The sequence below is a fragment of the Aristolochia californica genome, unplaced genomic scaffold (assembly GCF_029961685.1).
Source record: "Aristolochia californica isolate CCGP_79_NKW_82.1479 unplaced genomic scaffold, dmAriCali1.0.hap1 SCAF_7, whole genome shotgun sequence".
Classification (NCBI taxonomy): Eukaryota; Viridiplantae; Streptophyta; class Magnoliopsida; order Piperales; family Aristolochiaceae; genus Aristolochia; species Aristolochia californica.
In genome coordinates this window covers 37496148-37518912 of record NW_027182268.1, presented here as the reverse complement: position 1 = coordinate 37518912, position 22765 = coordinate 37496148, and the positions used below count along the sequence as shown (strand labels likewise).

General features: G+C 38.5%; 3 protein-coding genes across 6 annotated transcripts; 1 reads left to right on the top strand and 2 right to left on the bottom strand.

Annotated features, from left to right (window-relative positions):
• Window positions 1-6722, top strand: LOC137936124 (histone deacetylase 6). Of its 4 annotated transcripts, none has more exons than XM_068780675.1 (6): window positions 1-697; window positions 1560-2000; window positions 2303-2445; window positions 2626-2716; window positions 2815-2945; window positions 6357-6722. In XM_068780675.1, the coding sequence occupies exons 1-6, from the start codon at window positions 128-130 to the stop codon at window positions 6385-6387; spliced, it is 1407 nt and encodes a 468-aa protein (XP_068636776.1). In that variant the 5' UTR covers window positions 1-127; the 3' UTR covers window positions 6388-6722. The 4 variants fall into 4 exon arrangements, with proteins under 4 accessions (XP_068636776.1, XP_068636775.1, XP_068636777.1 ...); XM_068780674.1 differs by having other exon boundaries at window positions 6354-6722; XM_068780676.1 differs by having other exon boundaries at window positions 2626-2730.
• Window positions 6723-8725: 2003 nt separating this feature from the next.
• On the bottom strand, window positions 8726-9890 carry LOC137937707 (cyclin-dependent protein kinase inhibitor SMR6-like). The gene has a single exon (XM_068782830.1). The coding sequence runs from the start codon at window positions 9538-9540 to the stop codon at window positions 9208-9210; it is 333 nt and encodes a 110-aa protein (XP_068638931.1). The 5' UTR covers window positions 9541-9890; the 3' UTR covers window positions 8726-9207.
• Window positions 9891-15340: 5450 nt separating this feature from the next.
• Window positions 15341-22760, bottom strand: LOC137936496 (pentatricopeptide repeat-containing protein At1g63330-like). Its single transcript, XM_068781213.1, has 4 exons — window positions 20116-22760; window positions 17474-18405; window positions 16917-17080; window positions 15341-15617 (listed from the first exon to the last, which is right to left on the bottom strand). The coding sequence occupies exon 1, from the start codon at window positions 22362-22364 to the stop codon at window positions 20136-20138; it is 2229 nt and encodes a 742-aa protein (XP_068637314.1). The 5' UTR covers window positions 22365-22760; the 3' UTR covers window positions 15341-15617; window positions 16917-17080; window positions 17474-18405; window positions 20116-20135.
• Window positions 22761-22765: the final 5 nt, after the last annotated feature.

Here is a 22765-nt window from a genome sequence, read left to right as displayed (position 1 = left end):
CATATTGCAGCCCCTCGGCTTCCGTCTCCCTCTCCGCCATGTCCAAATTCCGAAAGGGCGTGAACAGCAGACTTACCTGTTACCTCTTCTCTCTTTCTCTCCTGGTCTGACTACCTTTTTGTCTCTCATGGCGACCTCTTCCTCGTTTGGCGGGGGAGCTTCTGAGCCGCCATCCGGTGCTTCCCTGCCGTCCCCATCCGCGCCGGACGCCAGGAAGCGGCGAGTCAGCTACTTCTACGAACCCACCATCGGCGATTACTACTACGGCCAGGGTCATCCTATGAAGCCTCATCGTATCCGTATGGCTCATAACCTGATCGTCCATTATTCCCTTCACCGCCTCCTACAAATCTCCCGCCCTTTCCCTGCCTCCCCCGCTGCCATAGGAAAGTTCCATTCCGACGACTACGTTGATTTCCTTGCTACCACAACTCCCCAGACTGTCTCCGCCCACCAAAGGCACTTCAAGCGCTTCAACGTTGGTGAAGACTGTCCGGTCTTTGACGGTCTCTGGGGATTTTGCAGGGCATCTGCAGGTGGCTCCATTGGCGCCGCTGTGAAGCTCAATAGAAAGGACGCGGATATAGCCATCAATTGGGCCGGCGGACTGCATCACGCCAAGAAGTGCGAGGCCTCCGGTTTTTGTTATGTTAACGATATCGTGCTGGGCATTCTTGAGCTGCTCAAGGTTCATAGGGTACGTGATATATGTACGTTTTCTTTCTGCTGCTTTCCTTCTTTCTTTTCCTTGATTGAAGTTTCTAAGCAACGTTTTCAGTTCTAACTGGTTAGCGTGGATTTTTAATGTACGACTGATTCTTAACCAGTGTAGCCTAAGTACATGGAGTAGCCAGGGTTGTAATTAAATTGATATTATGGGCGATTATGGTTTTTAAGTTTAAATTGATAGTTCATAGTTGGCGGCCTTCTTGATGTTTCTGGTGGCATTTTTCACTGCGAAGATAATAAGGAGTCCAATGTTTTCACACCTTGGGTTAATGTTTCTTATTGTTACTTCTTCATTTATTTATTTGTTACTAGATGTCAACAATGTCAGATTGATTTTGTGAAACAGATTTTAAACATCAACTCATGCACAGAAAGGAACTCAAACAAGCTTAAGATGATGAAAGGAGAACAAAAGAAATCAACTCTAAGCATCCTGCCATTTGAGGAGCTGTAAAACATTTGATACACCAGAAGTTCTTCCTCATTCTGTTGCATATGTTATGAAGTCTTAGTTTTCAGTATAATTTAATTGGCAATATTATACTTTTCTGTGAATAGAGACTCTCATCGTATTGCCAAGTTCTACAAAACTAGCTACATTCCCCATGAACAAAGTTCTAACATGCTTTGAGCGTTTCCTATCAAGTACTAGAGCAAATTCCTATCTGAACGTCTCTTATATCTTTAAATGATGGCTTGTATTGTAAGCCTGAATATCTTTTAATCAGATGCTTGGAATTGGTGGTTTTTAAACATTTTTCCTTTAAGCTTGAGACATTTATAAAAGAAAATAGTTCATTTTTCCTGATCTGTTTAATATCTTTCTGCAGCGTGTCCTGTATGTTGATATTGACATTCACCATGGAGATGGTGTGGAAGAAGCTTTTTTTACAACTGATAGGGTCATGACAGTTTCTTTCCATAAGTTTGGAGACTATTTTCCAGGCACCGGCCATCTTAAAGATATTGGACATGGCCCTGGCAAATACTATGCTCTAAATGTGCCTCTGAATGATGGAATGGATGATGAAAGTTTCCGTGGTCTCTTTAGACCTGTAATCCAGAAAGTAATGGAAGTTTACCTACCTGATGCAGTTGTGCTTCAATGTGGGGCTGATTCTTTGTCTGGTGATAGGTTGGGTTGCTTCAACTTGTCAGTGAGAGGCCATGCAGATTGCCTTCGTTTCCTAAGGTCATTTAATGTGCCTCTGATGATCTTAGGTGGTGGAGGTTATACCATCCGTAATGTTGCCCGCTGCTGGTGTTACGAGGTTTGTGACATTTAATATACAGGGACTGCTAGGGCTGTAGCTAGTGTATCAGCAATGAGATAATGCACTTGAGCAACCTAAATCTGATGTGGTGTGCAGGTGACCTAGACTCACCATTTCATTAGCCCTACCATGCTTAGCCTTAAATGAAAAACTTGCTTACCAGAATGGATCCTACTACCTCGTCAATACGAGAAAAATGGGGCTGAGGGTCATTTTTCATTTCTGTTGTCCTTAAGACCTGTTTGATATTTTAAACTAGAACTAGCTTATCTGAGGTTTGATTTGTTACTTTGGAGCAGACTGCAGTTGCAGTTGGTGTTGAGCCTGATGATAAATTGCCTTACAATGAATACTATGAATACTTTGGCCCTGACTATACTCTTCACATTGCACCAAGCAACATGGAGAATCTAAATGCGCCAAGAGATTTAGAAAAGATGAGGTAAACTTGTATCTGTGGAATCACTTAGATTATCTCTGGTAACTGAATCACAGGGTGTAGGCTAATATTAGTCACCCAGTCTTCTGCTTATAATATTTTTTCTGGTTATACTTTGACCATATCTATTAGTGGCATTTTTTCTGTGAAGATAATATTAAATCCATTGTTTTCTTCTGCTAGGAGCGTGCTGTTGGAGCAGCTCTCAAGGATACAACATGCTCCTAGTGTTCAATTTCAGGCGAGACCACCAGAGACAGAACCTCCAGAAGAGGTGGGCTCCTCATGGTAATGAAGTTGCTTGATCTGTTCAAGATTACCCGAGTTTTCAATTGATTCAGTTATTGGTATTTTTGAGCTGTTCAAATATAGGAGGAAGAAGATATGGAGCAGAGGCCTAAACCTCGAATATGGGATGGGGAGTATTTTGAATCAGATTCTGAAGAAGACCCCAAGCCTCAAGTTCACAATGGTGACCATGTGATGCTGGATTCTGAAATGTGGTATTTCTTATTTCCCTCTGTTGCCAGATTTGTTCATGAGATTGCTTTCTTATTTGAAAATTGTCAAATTTTATCTGTTACACTATCTTGAATTATTCAATTGATTAGAGTGTGACTTCTCATTAGCATTTAGGAGGTCTAAGTGCACTGACAGAGTAGATCACCTATGGAAAGAGAAAGTGAAATTGCATTTCAAGGTGATCTACTTTAGTTGGAGAATGTATTTTTTTGTGTTAGTCAGACCTTATGGAAAGTGTAGAAGGAATTCGTTATAAGATGGATTTGTGACTTTGCTTCCTTAATAAAAAAATTTAAACACTCAGATCTACGTTATTTTTTAAGATGATATAGAATAAGTCATGAATTTATATTATTACAAAAGGTTGCCCATATGTAAAATTTCTGAAATACCCCTACCATTAAATGCTTAATTTCATGATCTTTAAATGCTCTCTCCTAATTAATTTATTAAAAATGACATAGGAAATAATAAATCATGTAATTGTAAAATGTACGGTCTTAGGTATGTAAAATTACCTAAATTCATCTACCATAAAATATTGCATATAATGTAACCTGTAGATGTGTTCTCTGAAATTATTTGTTAAATATAACATATTGCATAAGCACCGTTCCTATGTAATTTACTAAGATAGTTTTAACATTAAATGCTAATGTATTGATTCATAAACCTTGAAAAGTATGTTTTATTTTTATGGAATGTGGATAGAAGCCATTAAAAATTTTCTACTCATATTAAAGACATTGTCCAATGTCATATGCTTTCTAAATGGTGAGATGAAGAAAAAGATCAAGTCACCCCAAAAATTGGTTAAAAATTTGACAATAAACCAAAAATAGTACAAATTAAACTTAGCATATTGATGTTATGCTATTTTCATCTTATATATTGGAAAACTATAGGAACATTGTCTTTTTCATTTGATTATGTCATATATAAGTACCTATTACACGTTAAACTCCTCCAACTAAAGCCAAATCCCAAAGAAAATCACAGTAAATGTAATATAACATGTTGAAGCAGAAGTATTTGTCAGTTGAATGCAAACCTAAATGTCTAATTTCACTAGTTTCTAAAGAAAAACAGAGAGAGAAGGGGGGAAATAGAGAAGGAAGAAGAAATACGTAAAAAAAAGAAGAAGAAAAGATACAAAAAGAAGAGGAAGAAGAATGAAGAGAGAGAGAGCAGAAAAAGAAAAGCCAGAGAAAAAAGAAGAGAAAAAGAAAAAAGAAAAAAATAATCAGTGAAAGAAGAAGAGAACAAAACAAAAAGTCGAAGAAAACAGACAGTAGGAAAAACAGTGTAAGAAGATATAAAAATATCTCATAGTATAAATCCCAGCAGTTATTCATATGCTAAACAAGAGATATGTATGTCATATTTTCGACCATGACCTATGAAAAACTGATCACCAAACCAAAAGAGTATGCATATTTAGGTGAATAACCTAATTTAAATGTTAGTCAAAAGTTATATAAATGAAGAACCTCTTCCTTTCTGTGGAGTTAATAACTTCCCTTTGAGCTCATTAGGTTGATATAGAGAAGTATCGGTGGTGAGAGCAATTAGTTATAAGTAATTAGTTATTTACTTTCAATAAAAAAGTAGTGGTTACTGAATTGTTCCATATAATAATCAGAATCTGAAATCCATAAAGGCTATCCATACACTTAGCTAAAACCTCATGACTGATGGCCGAACAGTCTCTGGAGCCTTGGACCTTGACTGTCCTGTGCACCAGGGAACATTCTAGCTTTCTCTTATTTGTTCTCACTTCAAACTCCCTTTTTCCCTTCAAGATAAATAAACAACATCCACTTCCAAAATGAAAAAATAACTCAAAATTCTATTGTCAAAATTACAAATCCATAGTTAGAATGTCATGTCTCAAGAAAACCAACAGTCTACATTCATAGGACACCATATTATTATAAAAAAAACAACATTCCAATTCTGATAAGATTTCTTAGTCTCTCATCTCTTTTTACTAGTACTCTAAAAGAGTTCCTGGAAGGATCCTATCTGTTTTATTAGTTTTACACTTCCTATTATTTCTTGCCATGCATTTACCACTTTCTTAAAGCTTTTCTGCTACTGCTTCCATCGTCAAAACACAACAAGATTGTTTTTACCCAATGAAAAGTCTACATCCATAAACACAACGAAAAGATAACCCCGGCACAAAACCAACAAGAAACGGCAAGATAATCCCAACAAGATAAACAACAATAACAAGTTTCAGAAGTGATTTCTGTTAAAGCTCCATTTGCCCATTCCAAATATGCTTCAAAATGTTTTAATTTTAACAAAATCATGGACTATGCTTCCTTGGGAAAAGCTTTGACTAGATCTTTTGTTTCTGGACAAAGCAGATGCAAAAATAACTTGATTTTTGCCTGTTAAAAACTAAAATGGAAGGCCTGAAAATGAGAAAAAAAGATTGTATGCCCCAACAATGAAAGATGGGAAAGTGAGAGATCTGAAAGAGAAAGGCTCTAATCTTGGACCTGAAAGAGAAAATATCTGATTTGAATGAATACTCAGATTTGATATGAAAGAGAAAGGTGTAACCTTGGCTCTAAGCTCTGATCTGAAAGAGCTCAGTTTTGCCCCTTGAATCTCAGATGAAGATAGCTCACGAGAAAGCTAACATAGATATAGAAAAAAGGATGATAACAATTGATCCTGTGGGACTTACCTCCCTGCAAAAGGTTGGGATGAGCTTCTTTTATTAGAGAAGGGGAGGAAGGAGTGGCTGGAAGATGGTGCTTGAGAGAAGGACGAAGAGGTTTCTCAGAGATCTCTCTTGCAGGTAACCCGACAGCTTGATGGGAAGCGAAATTTCACCATGAATGGCATAGAGTAAATTTTCTTTCAATCATTTTGTGAGGACAGGGTGAAGAACATTCCCTAGGTAATGTACTATCCACCCTGACTTTTTTCTGTCTACTAGTACTTTTTTACCAGTCCAGATGGAGTGTGAGTTCTCTACCCACATTCTCTGCACACTAACAAGCCATTATTTGGTTTCTACTGGAATCTTTATATGATACACACATTTTCTGTGCACAAACAAGCCCTAATTTTGTTTTTCTGCTGGAATCTTTATATGATACTCATATTCTATGACGCCTAAGAAAAGTAGTTTGTGTTATGAGCCTTTCTGCATCAAGAACAGGGCATTCTTAGGATTTCTAAGAGAGTTCCCATCATTATGGTCATTGTCGGATCACTGCGTTGATCTGCCGATTTCTTTGCCTATTATTTCTGTTTATATTATTCACCAAGGAAACTTGTGTGACCTCTGCATATAACAGTAATGAGCCTATCCTTGTCAAGGATGATCTGATAATTCTGTTTTTCTTCTTTTCTTTGGTCTTTTTAAGCAGCAAGGCAGAAACCAAACAAGAAGATTCATGATTTGATGAAGCTGCATAGGATTGGGCGCTCAAGGAAATTCTCTGTTTCTAGACAAGCTTTGCGAAGATCTTCTCAACTGCAAACCTTAAATTTTCTTTCAAAACAGAGATTGACAGATTATTCATCCAAATCTTGACAAAGGGATTTTGATTATTGTTATTCTACCTTCACTGTAAATTAAAAAACTTAAGATATAGGTAGGAATTGACCGTGCAGTTATTTGTGAAGAAAGGAAAAGAAATAGATAGGCACTGGATTCTGTAGTCTATGCATCAAAATAGTTTCGACCGAAATTGAATTTGGTGAATCTATTTATTTGGCTAATGGAATCGATAGGTGGATTGGAAGTTATTTGTGCCGTATCAGGGAATCAATCGGATAAGCCTATCGCTACTAGATTGAGCACCGTCGAGAACAGTTTTGTCTGTTATCGTCCAACTCTCGGTGACGCCAGTGTACAGAAATTCCATGTGCTCTGAATTCTCATCTCCATCTTCATAAATGAGGATGATTCTGCGCAGTAACTGATCAACGAAAACAGACGTTTGATTTGATCTAATGGGTCAGATCCACTGTTCATCATTACGTCAAATTTTCAATCAGCAGAGTGCAGAAGACGACGATCCAGATCGTACCGGACCACAAATTTCAATCTCAGAGAAACGAATCCAACACGGGACGAAAAGTTTTCGAATTGGCAGCATGGAAGTGTCCTGTCGGCGCGCAGCCGGCTTTTCCGGAGGATCTCTCTCTCTTTGTTTCTTTCTTTGGCGCGAGGTAGTCGTTGCATACTGCATTCCACATTTGAACTTTTCCCGCCAAAGGAAGGCCGGGCAGCTCGGGCAGAGGCGGGTACGAAGCTCGAAACGGGGTTTACGTAAATAGGGAAGTGAATAAATAGCGAGCCGCGCTTTTCTTCGGATTCCCCCCTTTCCTTATCATAAGAGTAGAAAACTGGAAAACCCATGTGTGGATGTCGCTCTGTACATTGGATTCCTTCGCCTTTTATATCTCATGAAATGTTATTACTTGTCATACAGATTCAGTCAATTCATGAACGTTCATTCTCTTCTCCCTTGTCTTCTTAAACTTACTCTGGTTTCTCTTCTTCTGTCCTTTGAAGCAGGGAGTTGCAGATTTTTTCCTAATCCATGAACAAGTCCAGAGGTTGCATTTCGTACATGACGACATCTTGTAAGGATTGTTTCAAATTAATCTTTTGTCCAAAGACCTCACTGCTTGCTTGCAGATTTTTTCCTGATCAAAACTGAAAAAAGCTTTTAGAATTCTCGAATGGGGCTCTGCCCCCAGATGGGACAAACCAGGTCATCTCTTCTGGATTCCACTCAAGGGAGAGAGAGAATGGAAGCTGATGGATGCAACGACGTGGAGGATGCCGTTTTCAGATGATGACAAAACCCCGGGGGCCCAATAGTTTTTGAGTCTTAGGAGAGAGTTGAAAGTGCCATGCCGGCTTTTTTTTTTTTTTTTTTTTTTTGTAATTGATTTGAGTCAGCACTGATCAGTTCACCCTGAAAAAATTGATTATAATGACTAACAGAGACCAGTTTCATGCTGTCATTTCAGCTGAAAATGGTGGGTTTGAGCTCATCTTCATTAGTCAATCACTAGGGTTTGCTTCAAGGACTTTTTGAATTCCTTGTTAGAAAGTAGAAGCCAATTCAACAACATTTTTCAAGCCATCATCAATTTTTTCCCCATGAAAAAGATTCTCTCTTTTTTTGTTTTTCAATTATAGATTCTTTTTTTTCCATTGACAATTACAGTCTCTCTATGTTTTTTTTCTGATTCTGACTTACTCCGCTGTAAGAATGGATTCCCCCCTTGCCAGTCTGCACGTAACATGACCTCAAAAAAACGAAAAACAATCTACAAAGTTTATCCAAAAAGCTGATCAGTTTATCTTTTGCAATATCATCATCACCATGCAATGTGTCCAAAAAGATTTTAAAGTGGAGGGGAGGCTTCGCTTTCAAATATTCAATGGAGAAAAAGAAAGGCCACACAGTTGCCTTGTAAACATAGGATTCTGAAACTGCTCATGTCTCAGAGAGAACCTTCCCTTGACAAAATCCAAAGTGGGGGTGAATGGGCCACCACGGGAGAACAACGTACGGCTTTCGGACAGTTAGGGCTGTGTGTTCTAGCGGTTTCAAGATTCCTTGGGCATCCCACGTTGAATCAGGAAATTATAGAACAATTCACTCATTCTTGTCAAAATTTGACTTGTTTTCTCGATTTGCATGCCCATGGAGTTTGGACTATAGGAATTACAGAGAGAAAGAGAATTGTCTGAGAAGAAAGAGATTACATGACATTGAAGTCTTTAAAGTTGGAGGATTCGCATTTCAGAAAAAAAACAAATCGCAAACAAGAGATTACATGTCTGAGAAGAAAGAGATTACATGATATTTCAGAAACTTTGTCAGCATGAAAGTGTTCAAGTGTACTGAGTTTAATATTTTGTACTTCTGGGTCCAAACTCCAAAGCTAGTGTTTCTTGTTCGAGCGAGAGAGACAGCTTCTGCTTAAAAAAGAAAAGAGAGAGGCAGCTCTAAGAAGATGAACTGATAGCAAGAAGAGATTTAAAAAGAGAACTGAGGTCTGAACATTTTCGTTCAAGTTATCATAATCTAGGTTGTGAGAATCAAGAAGGTACGAACTCTTCTGAGAGAAGAGACGAGACTAAGTAACTCCTTCAGAAACACTAAATTTGTATACATAAATCGCTCTCTGCCTCTCCTTTATGAAAATACAGTACTAGAGAAAGACGACGATTCACGGACCCTTCTGGATCGATCAGGCTCTCTCTACGCGAAGTATGAACACGGAGTCCAAGTCGGGGGGGACGAAGAAGTCTCTAGCTCCGGTGAAACGGCACTTAGCGGATGGTCGGCCCTTCCTTGGAGCAGACGGGCATGGAAGCCTTTCGGGTATTCTGGCTTCTTCTGCGGTGGGAGTCGTCGAACACCCTTCTTCATCTTCTTCGACCTCCGACTGGCTTTCTTTCTCCGACACAGACTTCTTATTCAGGGGTCTTAAAGGAGATCGCAAAGAAACTCCGGCGATAACCCACTTCTGCCCTTCGGATTCCAGTCCTCCTTCGACTTGAAGCTTGTCGGAAATCCCCATACCAAAGCGGAAACCTTTCGAACGGAGAGCAACGGAACCTCCGAAAAGTGGAAGAGAACAAAGAAACGAATAACAACAATGGAACCTTTCTCTTTTTTTTTTCCCCTTTATTTTCCTTCCCCTTGAAAGAGAACGGAGGAGAGAAACCCAGAAGAGATTCGATTCAGAGAGGGAGAAAGAAAAAGAAACGAAACCCAGAAAGAAAGAGATGCGGGAGATTGAGTAGCGAGGAGAGAGGAGGATTCCAAGGGAGAAATACAAGAGGCGAAATGGTTAAAAGCTGTTAGAAGTTGAGTCGTGTTAGAAGTTGGGTTTAACCACATACAAGAAGACTAGTCAAAGTAAAAAACCCTAAAACCCATAAAAGCAAAAGAGGAAGCTGAAAACTCCGGCTCTCCCGAAGGGAAGAGGAGGAGCTGCCCGTGATATATGCTGACCGCAGTCAGCCAAAACAACTGACCTGGGTTTTGCCGCCAATTTTTCTTGGGTTTGTCTCTGTACGGTTTAACGTCTCTCCTTCCTTTCTCTCTCTCAAAACTCAAAAAATATTCCCTTCTCTGTATTACTTTTCTTTGTTCTTTGTCTAAGCTACCGCAGTAGCCATTCCGATATGGCGTTTTCTTTTCCTACGGAAAAGATGATGCACTTCGTTCGTCGATTTCCGATTCCTATTTTAACCCTTTCTCTAAAAAGAAAGCAATACCATTGTCCTTGATTCTCTCTCTAAATATTCTATTGCCGTATTATCATCTCAGTACAGATAAATGATCTCTTTCATGTGCACCAAAGATAGATACAGAACGGGTAATGGGTTTCTAGTACTATCTCTCTGTTTAATTCTCATTGTTTTACCTTCAACACGCAGAAAGGAATTTAAAGTGTTAGTATACAGAAATCTCTTTCTTTCTCTTATCCAGATACTGGGTAGTACCGGAGCCGATTTTCTGGGTTTTACCGACTGGATTTCTCTCTCTCAGTTAACTTTCCGGAATAGAAGACGTACTCAATGGCTGGTTCTCTCTCTGAAATACGGTGGAAACCCAAGAAAGGCCAGTTCACTTTAATAAGATCAATGGAAACAGCGTTCAAACACTGTTAATTATTTTCCAGTGAGAAATTTATGGTTTTGAGCTTTGCTGCCTTTAAAGACTTGAACTGCTTTTGTTTTGGTAGATTTGTTCATCAAATCACAACCATCTAAGATGAATGAGTTAGGCCTGGAAAGCTTGATCTAACCCTTCTTCCCAAAACATTCCGTTTCCATTTTCTTCAATAGCATTCATTCTGGGTCTTTATAAGTAACCGGTTGCCTCTCCATCTTTAAAACCTTCCAGTCTCGTCGCTAAGAGAAGTGTTTACAGGCGATGAAAGGAAAAGAGGTTCACTGTGGTGTCATCTTCTCCCAGTCACTGTCTTCAGAAGGGTAGGTGAAGGGCAATCCTCTCATGGCTAATGACTGCTTTCTCTATCAGAAATTTATAACGATCGGTTTCTTCTTCCTGTGCAATGTCACCTTCCTTTAACCACTTGGTGGGAAAAACATAAATGAACCATTTCAAGGAAAGAAAACTCTGTAGTTTTTTTTTTTTTTCTTATATGTTGCCTCTGGCTTCTGCATGACTTTTGATTTATTGAACCTGTTTGATAAAATGACAAAAGGATATGTTTCAGAAACCCTGGACCATTCTATCATTTAAACAAAATTTAGATTAATGATCAGCCTGTGGTTCATTTAATCAAAGCCCTTGAGATTGTCAGAAGCAAGTTCACCACTCACATGAGACCTACTGAGATGTTGTTGTTCTAATCAAATATCAAAGTAAGACAATACCTAGCTTTCAGCACCAAAAGAGAAAAGCACAAAAGTAAAAGAAAAGAACAAAAAAAAAAAGCTATGCCAATCTTTGTTTCTTTTAGGTTCAAAGTTAGGACAGATTAGATGTGAACATGACGATCAATATGCCCACTTGTAAATCTTTAGTAGACATTAGGGGGGTGGGTTTTGCCCTCCATGTCAGGAATAGATCTTTACATCCAAAACTGTGAATTTTCATGATTTTTTTCACTCTCTCTAATGTGAAAAATGATTCAACTTGAAGTCTTAAGCTATTAACCCAAAGAACTTCATGCATGAATCATCATCCAAACCTCTCTCTTCTCTTAATTGACCAGTGACTTCAAACACTTTTTTTTTTTGTTTTGATTCTCTCTTTCACTCACTTGTCTCCTTTACTTCTTTAAATTTAGCTTTAAACAAGTCCACCCAAGTCTGCCCTACCCTTGTCTATCTTCTTTGTTCTTTACGTTTTCCTTTTAAACATTCGATGAATAATTAAAAGAATTCACTTGCAATTCCAATTTGAGCATCTTGTGCATGAAAGTCTTGCATGAGAGTGAGAGAATGACAATTGATGAGATTAGAAATGTTGGCAGCATCTCCGACGTGATGTCTGTGGAAAGACCAACTCAGCGATGCCACTTCAATTCCCATTTGAAAATAGAGCAATCAAATCAATAGGGTGTTCGGATTCGCTCGGGGACGAAGAACAAAAAAGAAAAGCTTGTGGGGGCTCAAACCGGGCCACCCTTGGTTTTGTGGATCCATGTTACGTGCAGAACTCACGGTTTTAGCTTGAAAGAAAATGTATCATCCGAAGAGCAGAGCCAAAGCATTTCCTTTGTTGAGAATAAAACGTGTATCATCGAATCTGATGCTTCTGACAAATTGCTCCAAGTTAAAGACAGGCGGAACTCCATGTCTGAAGCAAACCATAGCACTACTGAAGATAAGGAGAAGATCATGGTGGTGGTTACTGAAGGAGATATTGGTGTCAAAGACGAAATTTTTCACAACTCATCTTTGCGAGATACAGATTCTTCGGAAGGAACTCCAATTGAGGAGATGATGAAGAGTGAAACCCAATTGCAGAACAGTGTGGCAGACGAAGCAAAAGATGCAACATGCAACACCAGAACAACAGATTCTTCAGGAATTGATGCTTGCACCAAACAGCCGCCTGAATGTGCACGCTTCAAGAATGAAAACGTTGAAAATCTTGAGTCCACAAATACTTCCCGAGTCCCCATCCCATGAGAAGAAGTGGGAAGAGAAGCTGATCACATTAGAAAAGATGTTGGAGTGGTATCCAACGAGCAGCATATTGACACATTTCACAATCCTCTTTAATCCATTTCTCATTGTTGATGCTTGACTTATTATACAGGTAGTGAATACGCTAGAGATCGCTATTGAAAAATATATTGAGAAGCCAGCCACAGAGGATGTTGAAAAAGAGACCAAGAAATCAGTGCAAGAACCATAAGAGAAAAGATTGAACAGATCACTATGATGAAAGAGAGTGTGAAGTTGAAGCACCAATACTGAACGTTGAACACCAGATTTTTGAAGAAAATAGCTCAACCAACACCACAGAGAAAGAAAATCCAGAAGAGGAGGTAAGATCATACAATTTTTTTCTGACTTTCAATTACTGAAATCTGAAAGACGTAATATCTTTATATTTTCCTTTCTACCTTGTCATTATTGAACACTCGAGTGCACAAATAAGATCACTCCATGTTTCTATCATTTGGAGTTCCAATACATTTATTTTTTAAATGAACATTCAAAAGGAGATAAAGTCCATTTTTTATTATTTGAAGCCCCGAATAAGAGGTAAGGTCAGTAGGTTTCCCTTACATCTGACTCTAATTACTATACAGAACTTCAAAGCAACTGGAAAAGAAAACTTTGAAAAACAGATGACATACAAAGAGGAACTTACATCAGAAGTTGAGAAAAGCAAATGCTAGACAATAGGTGATGAGAAGACTACCAAGGATCTTGAAATTGTGTCCAATAAAAACTAAGAGATTGAGGTAGGAGACAGGGGCAAGAAATCTGAGGAAGAATCATCGGAAGCAGAAGTCAATAACAGGGTGAAGAGAATGGCACCAAGTGTGATATATATATACTTCTAAAGAAAGTTTGCTTTTTCTTCATCTTTATTTTAATGTATAAGAGTTCATGGTTCATGTAGGTGTTTAACTCACATTTTTCAATGCTGAGTGAGCAGAGCAATGACAACCTGGGCTGTTTGCTGAAAGTAATCACCAATGTAGAAGATGAGGAACTCCCAAACAAGAAGATCCGTGTCCCCACTATTGCAGGTGTCACCACAAGACAAAGTAAAGAGGAAGAAGAAATTACACAAAAGCCAGATGTGTTTAACATGACAAACACGGTGAAAATGATTTCTGAAGAAAATAATCCAGAGCTTGCAACAGCAGAGACAACAGCTCAAGAAGGCCCTAATGAAGCAGAGAACTTACACAGCACCCAAGTTAATTCAGTTCTCATTCATGAAGAAGCTGCAATATAAGTGATATTACAGAAGAAATAAAAAAGAAAGAATATAGAGACAACACAACAGAAATATCCAGTACCAGTGGGCATCCATACCAGTGGGCATCACGGACAGTTTGTTCAAACAATCACCACAAGCAAGAAGAAGTATCCATTAAATACAATGTTGGAGGAAGTGGAAAGCAAGCAGAACTTGATAGTAGAAGAGCAGAAGACTAGGCAAGTTCGGTGCATTGAGCCGGATATCCAAATGGAGAAAGCAGAGGATGACCAAAATGGAGAACACAAAGCATTTGAACCAAATACAGCTCAGCTGTCTGATCTCTTAAAAGAGTATGCAAGAGTCCATAGTGGAAGCCAAAAAATTTGAGGCAGAAAGGAACCCAGAACCCCAACATGATGAATTAGAAAATAAAATGGCTGCCAAAGTTGACACTGAAGAAGTAAAAATGAACAAAGTGAAAGAAGAAGAAGACGAAGAAGGCGAGGAACACAAAGGTTCACATGTTCCAATTATAGTGGAAGCTTAAGGAGAAACAGGTCCAAAGCCATCACAAAAGAAATCTGACAATATATTGTCCGGGGTTAGATCAAAGGTTAAACACTCAATTGCCAAAGAGAAAAAGGCCATAACCCATCAGTCAAACCATATAAAGACAGCATCACCAAAATCAGAAATATCAAAGTAGTATATAGAATCATTTCAAGGGAGTTGCACATCTGGCCATATGCTCTTTGTCAAATGTCAGAACAAAAGCATTTGTATGATATTAAGTGTGAACCCATGTGTAAAAACAATTGTACAAACTGAGCTTTGTAATTTTGAAATTAAATAAATTGGAGGATTGAACTTGTGTTTACAATTTGACTCAGTAAATGGACTTAATATACAGTTTGCACCATCCTACCAGTGTGTGTACTTAAAACTGGTATATTGTGTCTCATATAATGATTTTGTCATCACATTCAACAAATAACATGTGATAAAATTAAAATACTAAGAGTTTCTCCATATACAAAATAAAGTTTATGAAAGAAAGTGTTAAACACCAAGCCAATACTATCCAAAAAACCGGCCTGTTAGGAGCAGAAGGCATAGGTACTTAACCCAGGACCACAACATCACACCTACCTTCACGAGCCGATAGCCACACTCTAGCGGTGGCCCACTCTAGTTTCTGCTAGGTCGCCCCTTCTGCTCAGGACTCACGCAGCGGGAATTCGAACTCGTGACGTAACACCTACTTAGATACCAAATGTTAAACACCTAGCCAATACTAGCCAAAAGACCGGCCTGTTAGGAGCGGAAGGCATAAGTACTTAGCCCAAGACCACAACAGAAAAAAAAATGATTATAAGATATTACAACTCAACCATTGTAAATAATGAAGCCCAATCTGCATACTTCTTATTTTTTTAATAAGCGAGCCCAATTTGCATACTTCTCTTTACTGAAAAAATACAAATTCTTGTAACTGTAGACTACAAGAAGGTAAAAATGTCACCCAATTAGACATATCAAAAGGTGAAATATAAGTGGAAGTGATGATGTACATGTAAAACTCAAGTAGATAATTAATTTACATGGAAGACTCTTTTCTTATCTCCTCTTTAATCTCAAGGAAGTTCATAGTATCCTAGCGACTTGACGTTGAGTTTCTTGAGATTGGCCATGATCATCTGCATGTCTTCTTCGGCTGGTTCTATTCCTCTAGAAGACCATGAAAACACATGCACATGAGAGAAAGAGCAAGAAAAAAATAAAGAAAAAGCAAGAAAATTTGTAAAACATATGTTTTTCTAATGACATTTGTAAAACATGTCCTCCATTTTCCTTTTGTTTTTCTTGAAATGATCAAATTCTATTTCCAGAAGGAAATAAATTACGGAGCAAGGCCAAACAAGTGCGTAGAGAAATTATACCAGGAATTATAAGAGATGGAACTAGCTACCAAGAATTTGTCAGCCAACATATTTCTAGTTAGACAGTCAAAGAGGATGCTGGCTGATCTAGGCACATGAAATATGAAGTGTTGACAGCGTTGCAGACATCAATAACTTAATTAAAAATATGTGGTGAGCCACCATAACAGAGTGAAAACCGTCTAATGCCTCTAAAAGGAAGCATGAACATTATAAACACCCAACCAAACAAACTTGAACTGCTAACTATTCGCGGCTGTTTCAAATGCATGTCGAAATTTTCGTGGCTTAGATTAAGACGAGTTATCCTCCAAATTTTACCAAAATTCAAATTAACTTTTTGCAGAATATAGTTCAACTCTTGGAACACTAAAGTTGAGTGTTTTCAGATGGGCCAACAATCCTCTGTAGAACCAAGTATAAGATGAATATTACAGCTTTGATGATTTTAGATTTGAAACTTCAGGAGGAACTTAAAAGTACCAATGATTCTGAAGTTAATGCTATAATTACAGAACAGAAAGGCTAATATATCTGTGAGGTAGTCAACATTATTTGGCTCATATCCAGCGATGACCTCCAATCAGATCCCTAATAATACAATATCTTCTTCTCCTCCCTCGCCTTCATCTTCAAAGGCCAAATGTGCCATTTGGTTCCCAACCCCACAATAATGTTGACCAGTATGTGATAAAGAAGATGCCCTAAACTTAGAAAGTCTCTCCGCAACCGTTTTCTTTCTCTATAAGTTCAAAGAGACTTAAGATTGGTCTATACTTATAAGACCCCCGTAGCAATGTTATAGCAACTGGACTTACAGTTCAGCCAACATCTTCTCTCTCCACTAACCTGGTCTTCCAGTTCAAGTTCATACTTTCCAAAGAGACTCAAGATGCCCATAGTCATTTTATAGCACCTGGACTTGCAGTCCTTTCAGCTGGAAACTAAACTTTCAGATTGCAAACAACAGTGCAAGACACTTAGTCGAACTAAGATAGAAAAAAAAGGTTGTAGTGGCTGATACCCATGTATCATGCTTAAAATGGAAACTGAAAACTGTCAACGAAAAGAAAGGGAAACAACATACCTCTCCATGGCACTCAGCAGGCATGAGAATTTTCTGATCTGAGGAGGCTTGCTGAAAGCCTAACTTGAAAGTACAGTGATCAGCAGACTACGTGCACATTATCATCATCACAGACTTGTAATACATTTGCTGCAATCAGCTACATGAACCATTTTTCCTCCATTCTTCATGAAAGCAATGTAAAAACGAATTAATTATGATTGCTAAACTCACAACAACTGACAGCTCATGCACAATAACACCACTTCAAATAGTAGACCTAACACTCTGGAGGAGTCAGCAATAAGTGTTCATGTTAGTCAAACAAAGATAATCAAACTCCATTGCAGACCTATAAATAGCACTTACTAATTAACGTAGAAGACAAATTTCCCAAGAACAAAAAAGAAAATAAAACCATTGGCCCATATGGTCAAAAAATGTAACAGAGACAAGCAAATGAAGAATCAATTTCTTCAGTTCATCTAATTAATACCAAATTCTGTCAGTATCCCCACCCCAACAAACAGGCAAAAACATAATAAAGAGAAAAACAGAAAGAAAGCAAAGGAAGTTACCATTTAATAGTGTAGACCCCAATCTAGACATCCACAAATATATGTGACAAAATATCAGGCTAAGGAAGATCTAAAAAGTGGGTAAGGCTTATGCCGCTGCTGAAGGATCCAAAAAACAGATATCAGGTTAAGGACAGATTGATTTGGACCCCCTCAGACTGGTAAATTCCCTGTTTCCTCTGTCTACTCAATGATCTAAAGATGGACCAATGATGACAATCACAAAGCAGTCATTTGCAAGCTCTCAGCCCTGCCAAAAGTTAAGTTCTTCATCTAGAGGGTGATCAGGGGCAAAATCACTTTTTGACAATTTAAGGTGAAGAGGACCTGCTATTGTATGCTCTCTCTACCCCCTCTGTAGCAATGAGAAGGAACACACCAATCATTTGCTCCTCCACTGCCGTAATGCCTGGCATATTTGGACTCATTTCATGAATAGACCGGGAATTCAGCAACGGGTCACTGGATGCCTTGCTGATCTCACTCATTGGATTTTAGGTTCTGGTCTTACAAGGTTGGAGAAGTCTCTCCTGTAGGCTTGTTTGGCCCATACACCATGGGGGATCTAACAGGAGAGCAATAGCTGTCACTTCAATAGCAAGCATAGCAGCTGGGAAAGGGTGATTGAGAGCATCTCTAGTGCTACCCTTGCATGGATTTCTACCCAAAAGAAGTTGCAAGCCTTGAATAGGGGCATCATGCAAGGGAATTGAAGGATTGTTGCCCAATGTATGTGTCGAGGCCTGCCAAGTTGGTCGAATGGACTCTCCACTCCACATGGTGTTATCAAACTGAACTTTGATGGGACTGCTTTCAGCAATCCAAGGCCAGCAGGGTTTGGTGACACCTTCAAAACGCAAGAGTGAATCTCCGTTGCTTCCAACTCGGGACCGATTGGTACTGCAAACTCAACCACCACTGAACTCCTCAACCTGCGCACGGTGATGCAGCACAGTGGTTTAGATTCAAAGAATAACAAGTTGAATGCTTCCTCTAAAGTGTGGGTAACCTAGATTTTAATAACAACAAAGAAAACTACAATCAATTCAAGTTTAATGGATAAAACTTGCAGGATACAAAGTAGAGTTTCTGTAAATATTAAAAAAAAATAGCAAATAGAGGGAAAGAACAAGGATAAGTTTATCCAATAAAGAACAAACCAGAACTTTATTCCGTAGCAAAAAAGAGCGATTGTTGTGTTACACATGAAGGCCTTTTTTATAGGCATACAAATCAACAAAATAAGAAACTCCAATGCTGTCCACGGTAAGAAATAGACTCCACTTAAGACTTTCTAAATCTATATCTACTTGCTTGAAAAGAAACTCAAAACAGGAAATAATTTCTAATCTGTAGAGTTGCTAACTTTAGGCTTTCCTAGTTTAAAAACGAAGACCCACACTTAAAACAGGAAATTTTTAATTGAAAAGATTTTCTAATTGGAGTTTTAAAAAAAAAAATAGAAAGTTGCTAGTTGAGCGATGCTTCCCATAAAATCGGCAATTATTTGTCCAATAAAACTTCTAATTTCAGCACGCTTGAAATAGGAAAATGCAATTTAAAAAGACCTATTCTTGGAACTTGAGCCCAAAATAGGAAAGTTGGGGTCTCTTTAAATTGGCTCCTTCCTGCTTCTTTTATAAACGTAGTTAATTTTGGGTGATCTCCTGTACTTGAATATTCTTCAGCTAGCTCTTCCACATTGTGTACTACACCACAAGGTCTCCTCATCTCCAAAAACTCTAAACCCTAGCATTGTCATTGGTTGGCGCTCCAAGGCTAAACCTTGGAAACACTGGCAGACCAAATATGATTTTAGATATTGTATCCGAATTCAATTGTGTAAGGAATCATGTACCAAGATCAGCCAATAATTTGGCTAACTCTCTAGCTAAAGAAAGGGTATCCCTCTAATCCCTTACTGTAGGTGAGCCCCCTTCATAAAAAAAAAATTCTCTTGCCTTTGCTTTGGAATAAATTTCCATCCTCTTATGAAGCAAATGAAGGGGACAAAAATCTCCATAGGACCAAAACGCTTCAAAAATCATTCATGATAAATCAAAAACTCATAATAGTTAGTGAGTAAAAACCTCTTGGATTGTCAGCCACCTAAACCATCCTCCACATTGTCCAACATTCTCCACTACATTTATGAAATATGTTAAAGACAAAAGCTTAACCTTCTTTCTTACAGTCATCCCATGCCCAATAGCATTTTTCGATGTAAAAAAATTTTATTCATAAATCTTTGACAGCATAAACTATGCAGTCGCTCAGATTACAAAACAGGGAGAACTTAGGTTCCTAATCATCTTTTTTACTGTGAAATGATAGGCTCCTAAACATCAGGAAAAAGGGGATCCGCCAATCTTGCATACGAACCCAATATACCTCAGAACCAGATCACAATTCCATAGTCATCGGCCATCTATGACATAACAATCCAAATAAGTTGAAAGAAAAAAAATATATGTCTGTTCAGATAAAACTTCCTAGTTCTAGATAATAAGGCTTTATGAAGCACCACATCACGCAATTCCTGTATATCAACAAAATGCAGAAAAAAATAATAAATTGAATAAAGTAACAGATACAAATACATCATGTACCAAGAGCGTTTGACAGACATGAAAGTAGATTACCAGCATTGGAAAGATTTTTCTTAAATTGGTAGGTTCTTCTCTTTAAGCTGTTTGTCTAACATCAAGCGGATAACAGCATCCTGTAAGACACCTTCCTCCAACATCTTATCTAACAGCAAGCGGGCAACAGCATCCTGTAAGACACATTCCTCCAACATCTTCTGGCAATATCTTTCAGCTCCACGCAAATTGCCAGCTTTCAGAAAGCCACAGATCAAAGCAGTATAAGTAACCACATTAGGATCCACATTTCTCATTTTCATCACACGAAGCAAAGAAATGGCACTGCCCATCCTGTGTGACTTGCAAAATCCATTAATCAGACAGGTATATGTAACCACATCAGGTACTAAACCAGTTTTCTCCATTTTCTGAAAAAGTTCCCAGGCCTTCTTCATATTCCAAACCTTACAAAATCCAGAAATAATTGCAGTAAAAGAGATCACATCAGCCTTTATGCCCTTGAGAATCATCTCATCAAACATGGATTCAGCATTCAAAATTTGATTATCATTAATAAATGCAGTGATAAGGTTTGTATATGTTACAGTATTGGGTGTGATCTTGTACTTTAACATCTGAAGATACAACTTATTTGCCTGAACTGATTTTGATTCTTTAGCAAAACCACCTATAAGTGTGCTATAAACAACAACATCAGGATGACATCCCCTCTCCGCCATCAAATTGAACATTGCATGGGCCAACTCCGATTTTCTCTCCCTGCAAAGCCTAATTATGATTGCATTATAAGTAAACTGATTAATAGTGCCTTGGTTATGCATTTCTTCCATAAGGTCCCAAGCGTCCTGATTGCGTCCTTCCTGGCAAAACCCATCAACTATAATGGTGCAAGTAAAGGCATTGGGTGATATTCCTTTAACTGGCAAAAGTTTGAAAAGCTCAACAGCTTCATTCAATCTTCCAGTTGTGCAGTATCCACCTACCAAACTAGTATAGATGAAAACATCAGGCACCAAATTATATTCACTCATCTCCTCCAGAAGCCTGCTGGCTTGATTCAAATCTCCATGCTTGCAATACCCATTAATCAAAATGCCATAAGCAACTAGGTCAATCTTAAATCCCCAAGATTCTAGATTCCGAAAGAAATCCAATGCTGTGTCCATTTGTCCACTCTTACAATAACCATACAAGAGAGAGCTGTAGGTAACTATGGTAGGTCTAATTCCATCTTCCAGCATTTCTTCAAACATATCATGAGCTTTTTGCACATCACCCTTCTTGCAAAACCCATCAACCAGAATACTATACGTATGAACATCAGGCAATAGGCCATATTCCTTCATTTCCCCCAAAACATTTTTAGCATCGTCTAATTTTCCTTCACAACAAAATCCATGAATGATTGCATTATAGCAATAATTGTTCACAAAGATGTTTTTTATCCTCAACTCCTGAAGAAAAGTAAATGCAAAATCCGTAAAGCCAGCCCGACAGAGACCATGAAGGTATGTGCTATAAGTCACAACAGTAGGTTTCAAACCTCTGATATCCATTATTCTTAAAAAATCTGAAGCTAGGACTATGTCCTCTTTACAGTAAAAGTTCAACAGAATGGTGAAAGTGTACACGTTAGGTGACGGGCCAGAGTTGTCCATTTCAGTGAAGAAGCTCCGCATCAACTCTTTTTCATTTTTTTCAGCCAAACACTTAAGGAGAGAATTGCATGAGAAAATACTAAGCTTCTGTCCAATCTTCTTTGCCTTCAGAAAGACATCTAAGGCATTAAAGAGCCAAGAAGACTTGATGAAAACCTCAAAAAGAGCCTGAGATGCAACAGGCGATCCTTTGGCACAGTTTAGAACAGAAAATAATGCAGAAGTGTCGTAATTGTTGCTCCTACAGAAAGACACGATCTGCCTAACTAAATAGTGAACCTTGCTCGGCCTTCCTGCAGACGAAAATATGTCTGTAATAACCGTAAATGCCTCCAAAGAATGAGCAAACCCATACCTTTGCGCTGCTTTAGAAAGTTTAATCTTCCGGACTGCCTCCCAATCAACAGATTTGAGTACTCTAACAATCAAAGGAAACAAAGATGATTTTCTAGACACGCAGGAAGTTATCTCCTCGTGATAAAATTCACTAGTAGTTTTAGTGTCTGGAATTGGATCATTAATTTGATCATCCAATAAAACTGCAGTACAAGCACTTGAATAAGCGCTACAAGCACAACACTTTTGCAGCAGAATTCGACTGTAGAAGCCCACCTGCCTCCTACTCATAGAGTGGGTTCCTTAAAAGAAGAAACCTTCTATGGTGGACCAAATACACGAAGAACCCCCGATCAGCTTTCATTTCAAAAGCACTTCCGCACATGAACAGACTCTTCGTTCCCGCATCCAGCTAACAATGACATCAAGCAAAAATCTCCCTGTACAGCCTAACAGTACTTAATTGAAGGTTTCCGCATATTCTTATCCATATCTTGACTGGGAAGCCAGACCTCTTCTGACAAATCCTGCCGTTCCTATATAGCGAGTTGTGATGATAGTTACTAGCGACTTTTCTCTTGAAATTCGCAGATCGTGGTTGATAAGTGAGAATGCCGCGAGGGGAGAGATCCGAACCGAAGAACCAATCGACTTCATCGAATTACTAACTTACTGTAAAGCCCTGAACAACC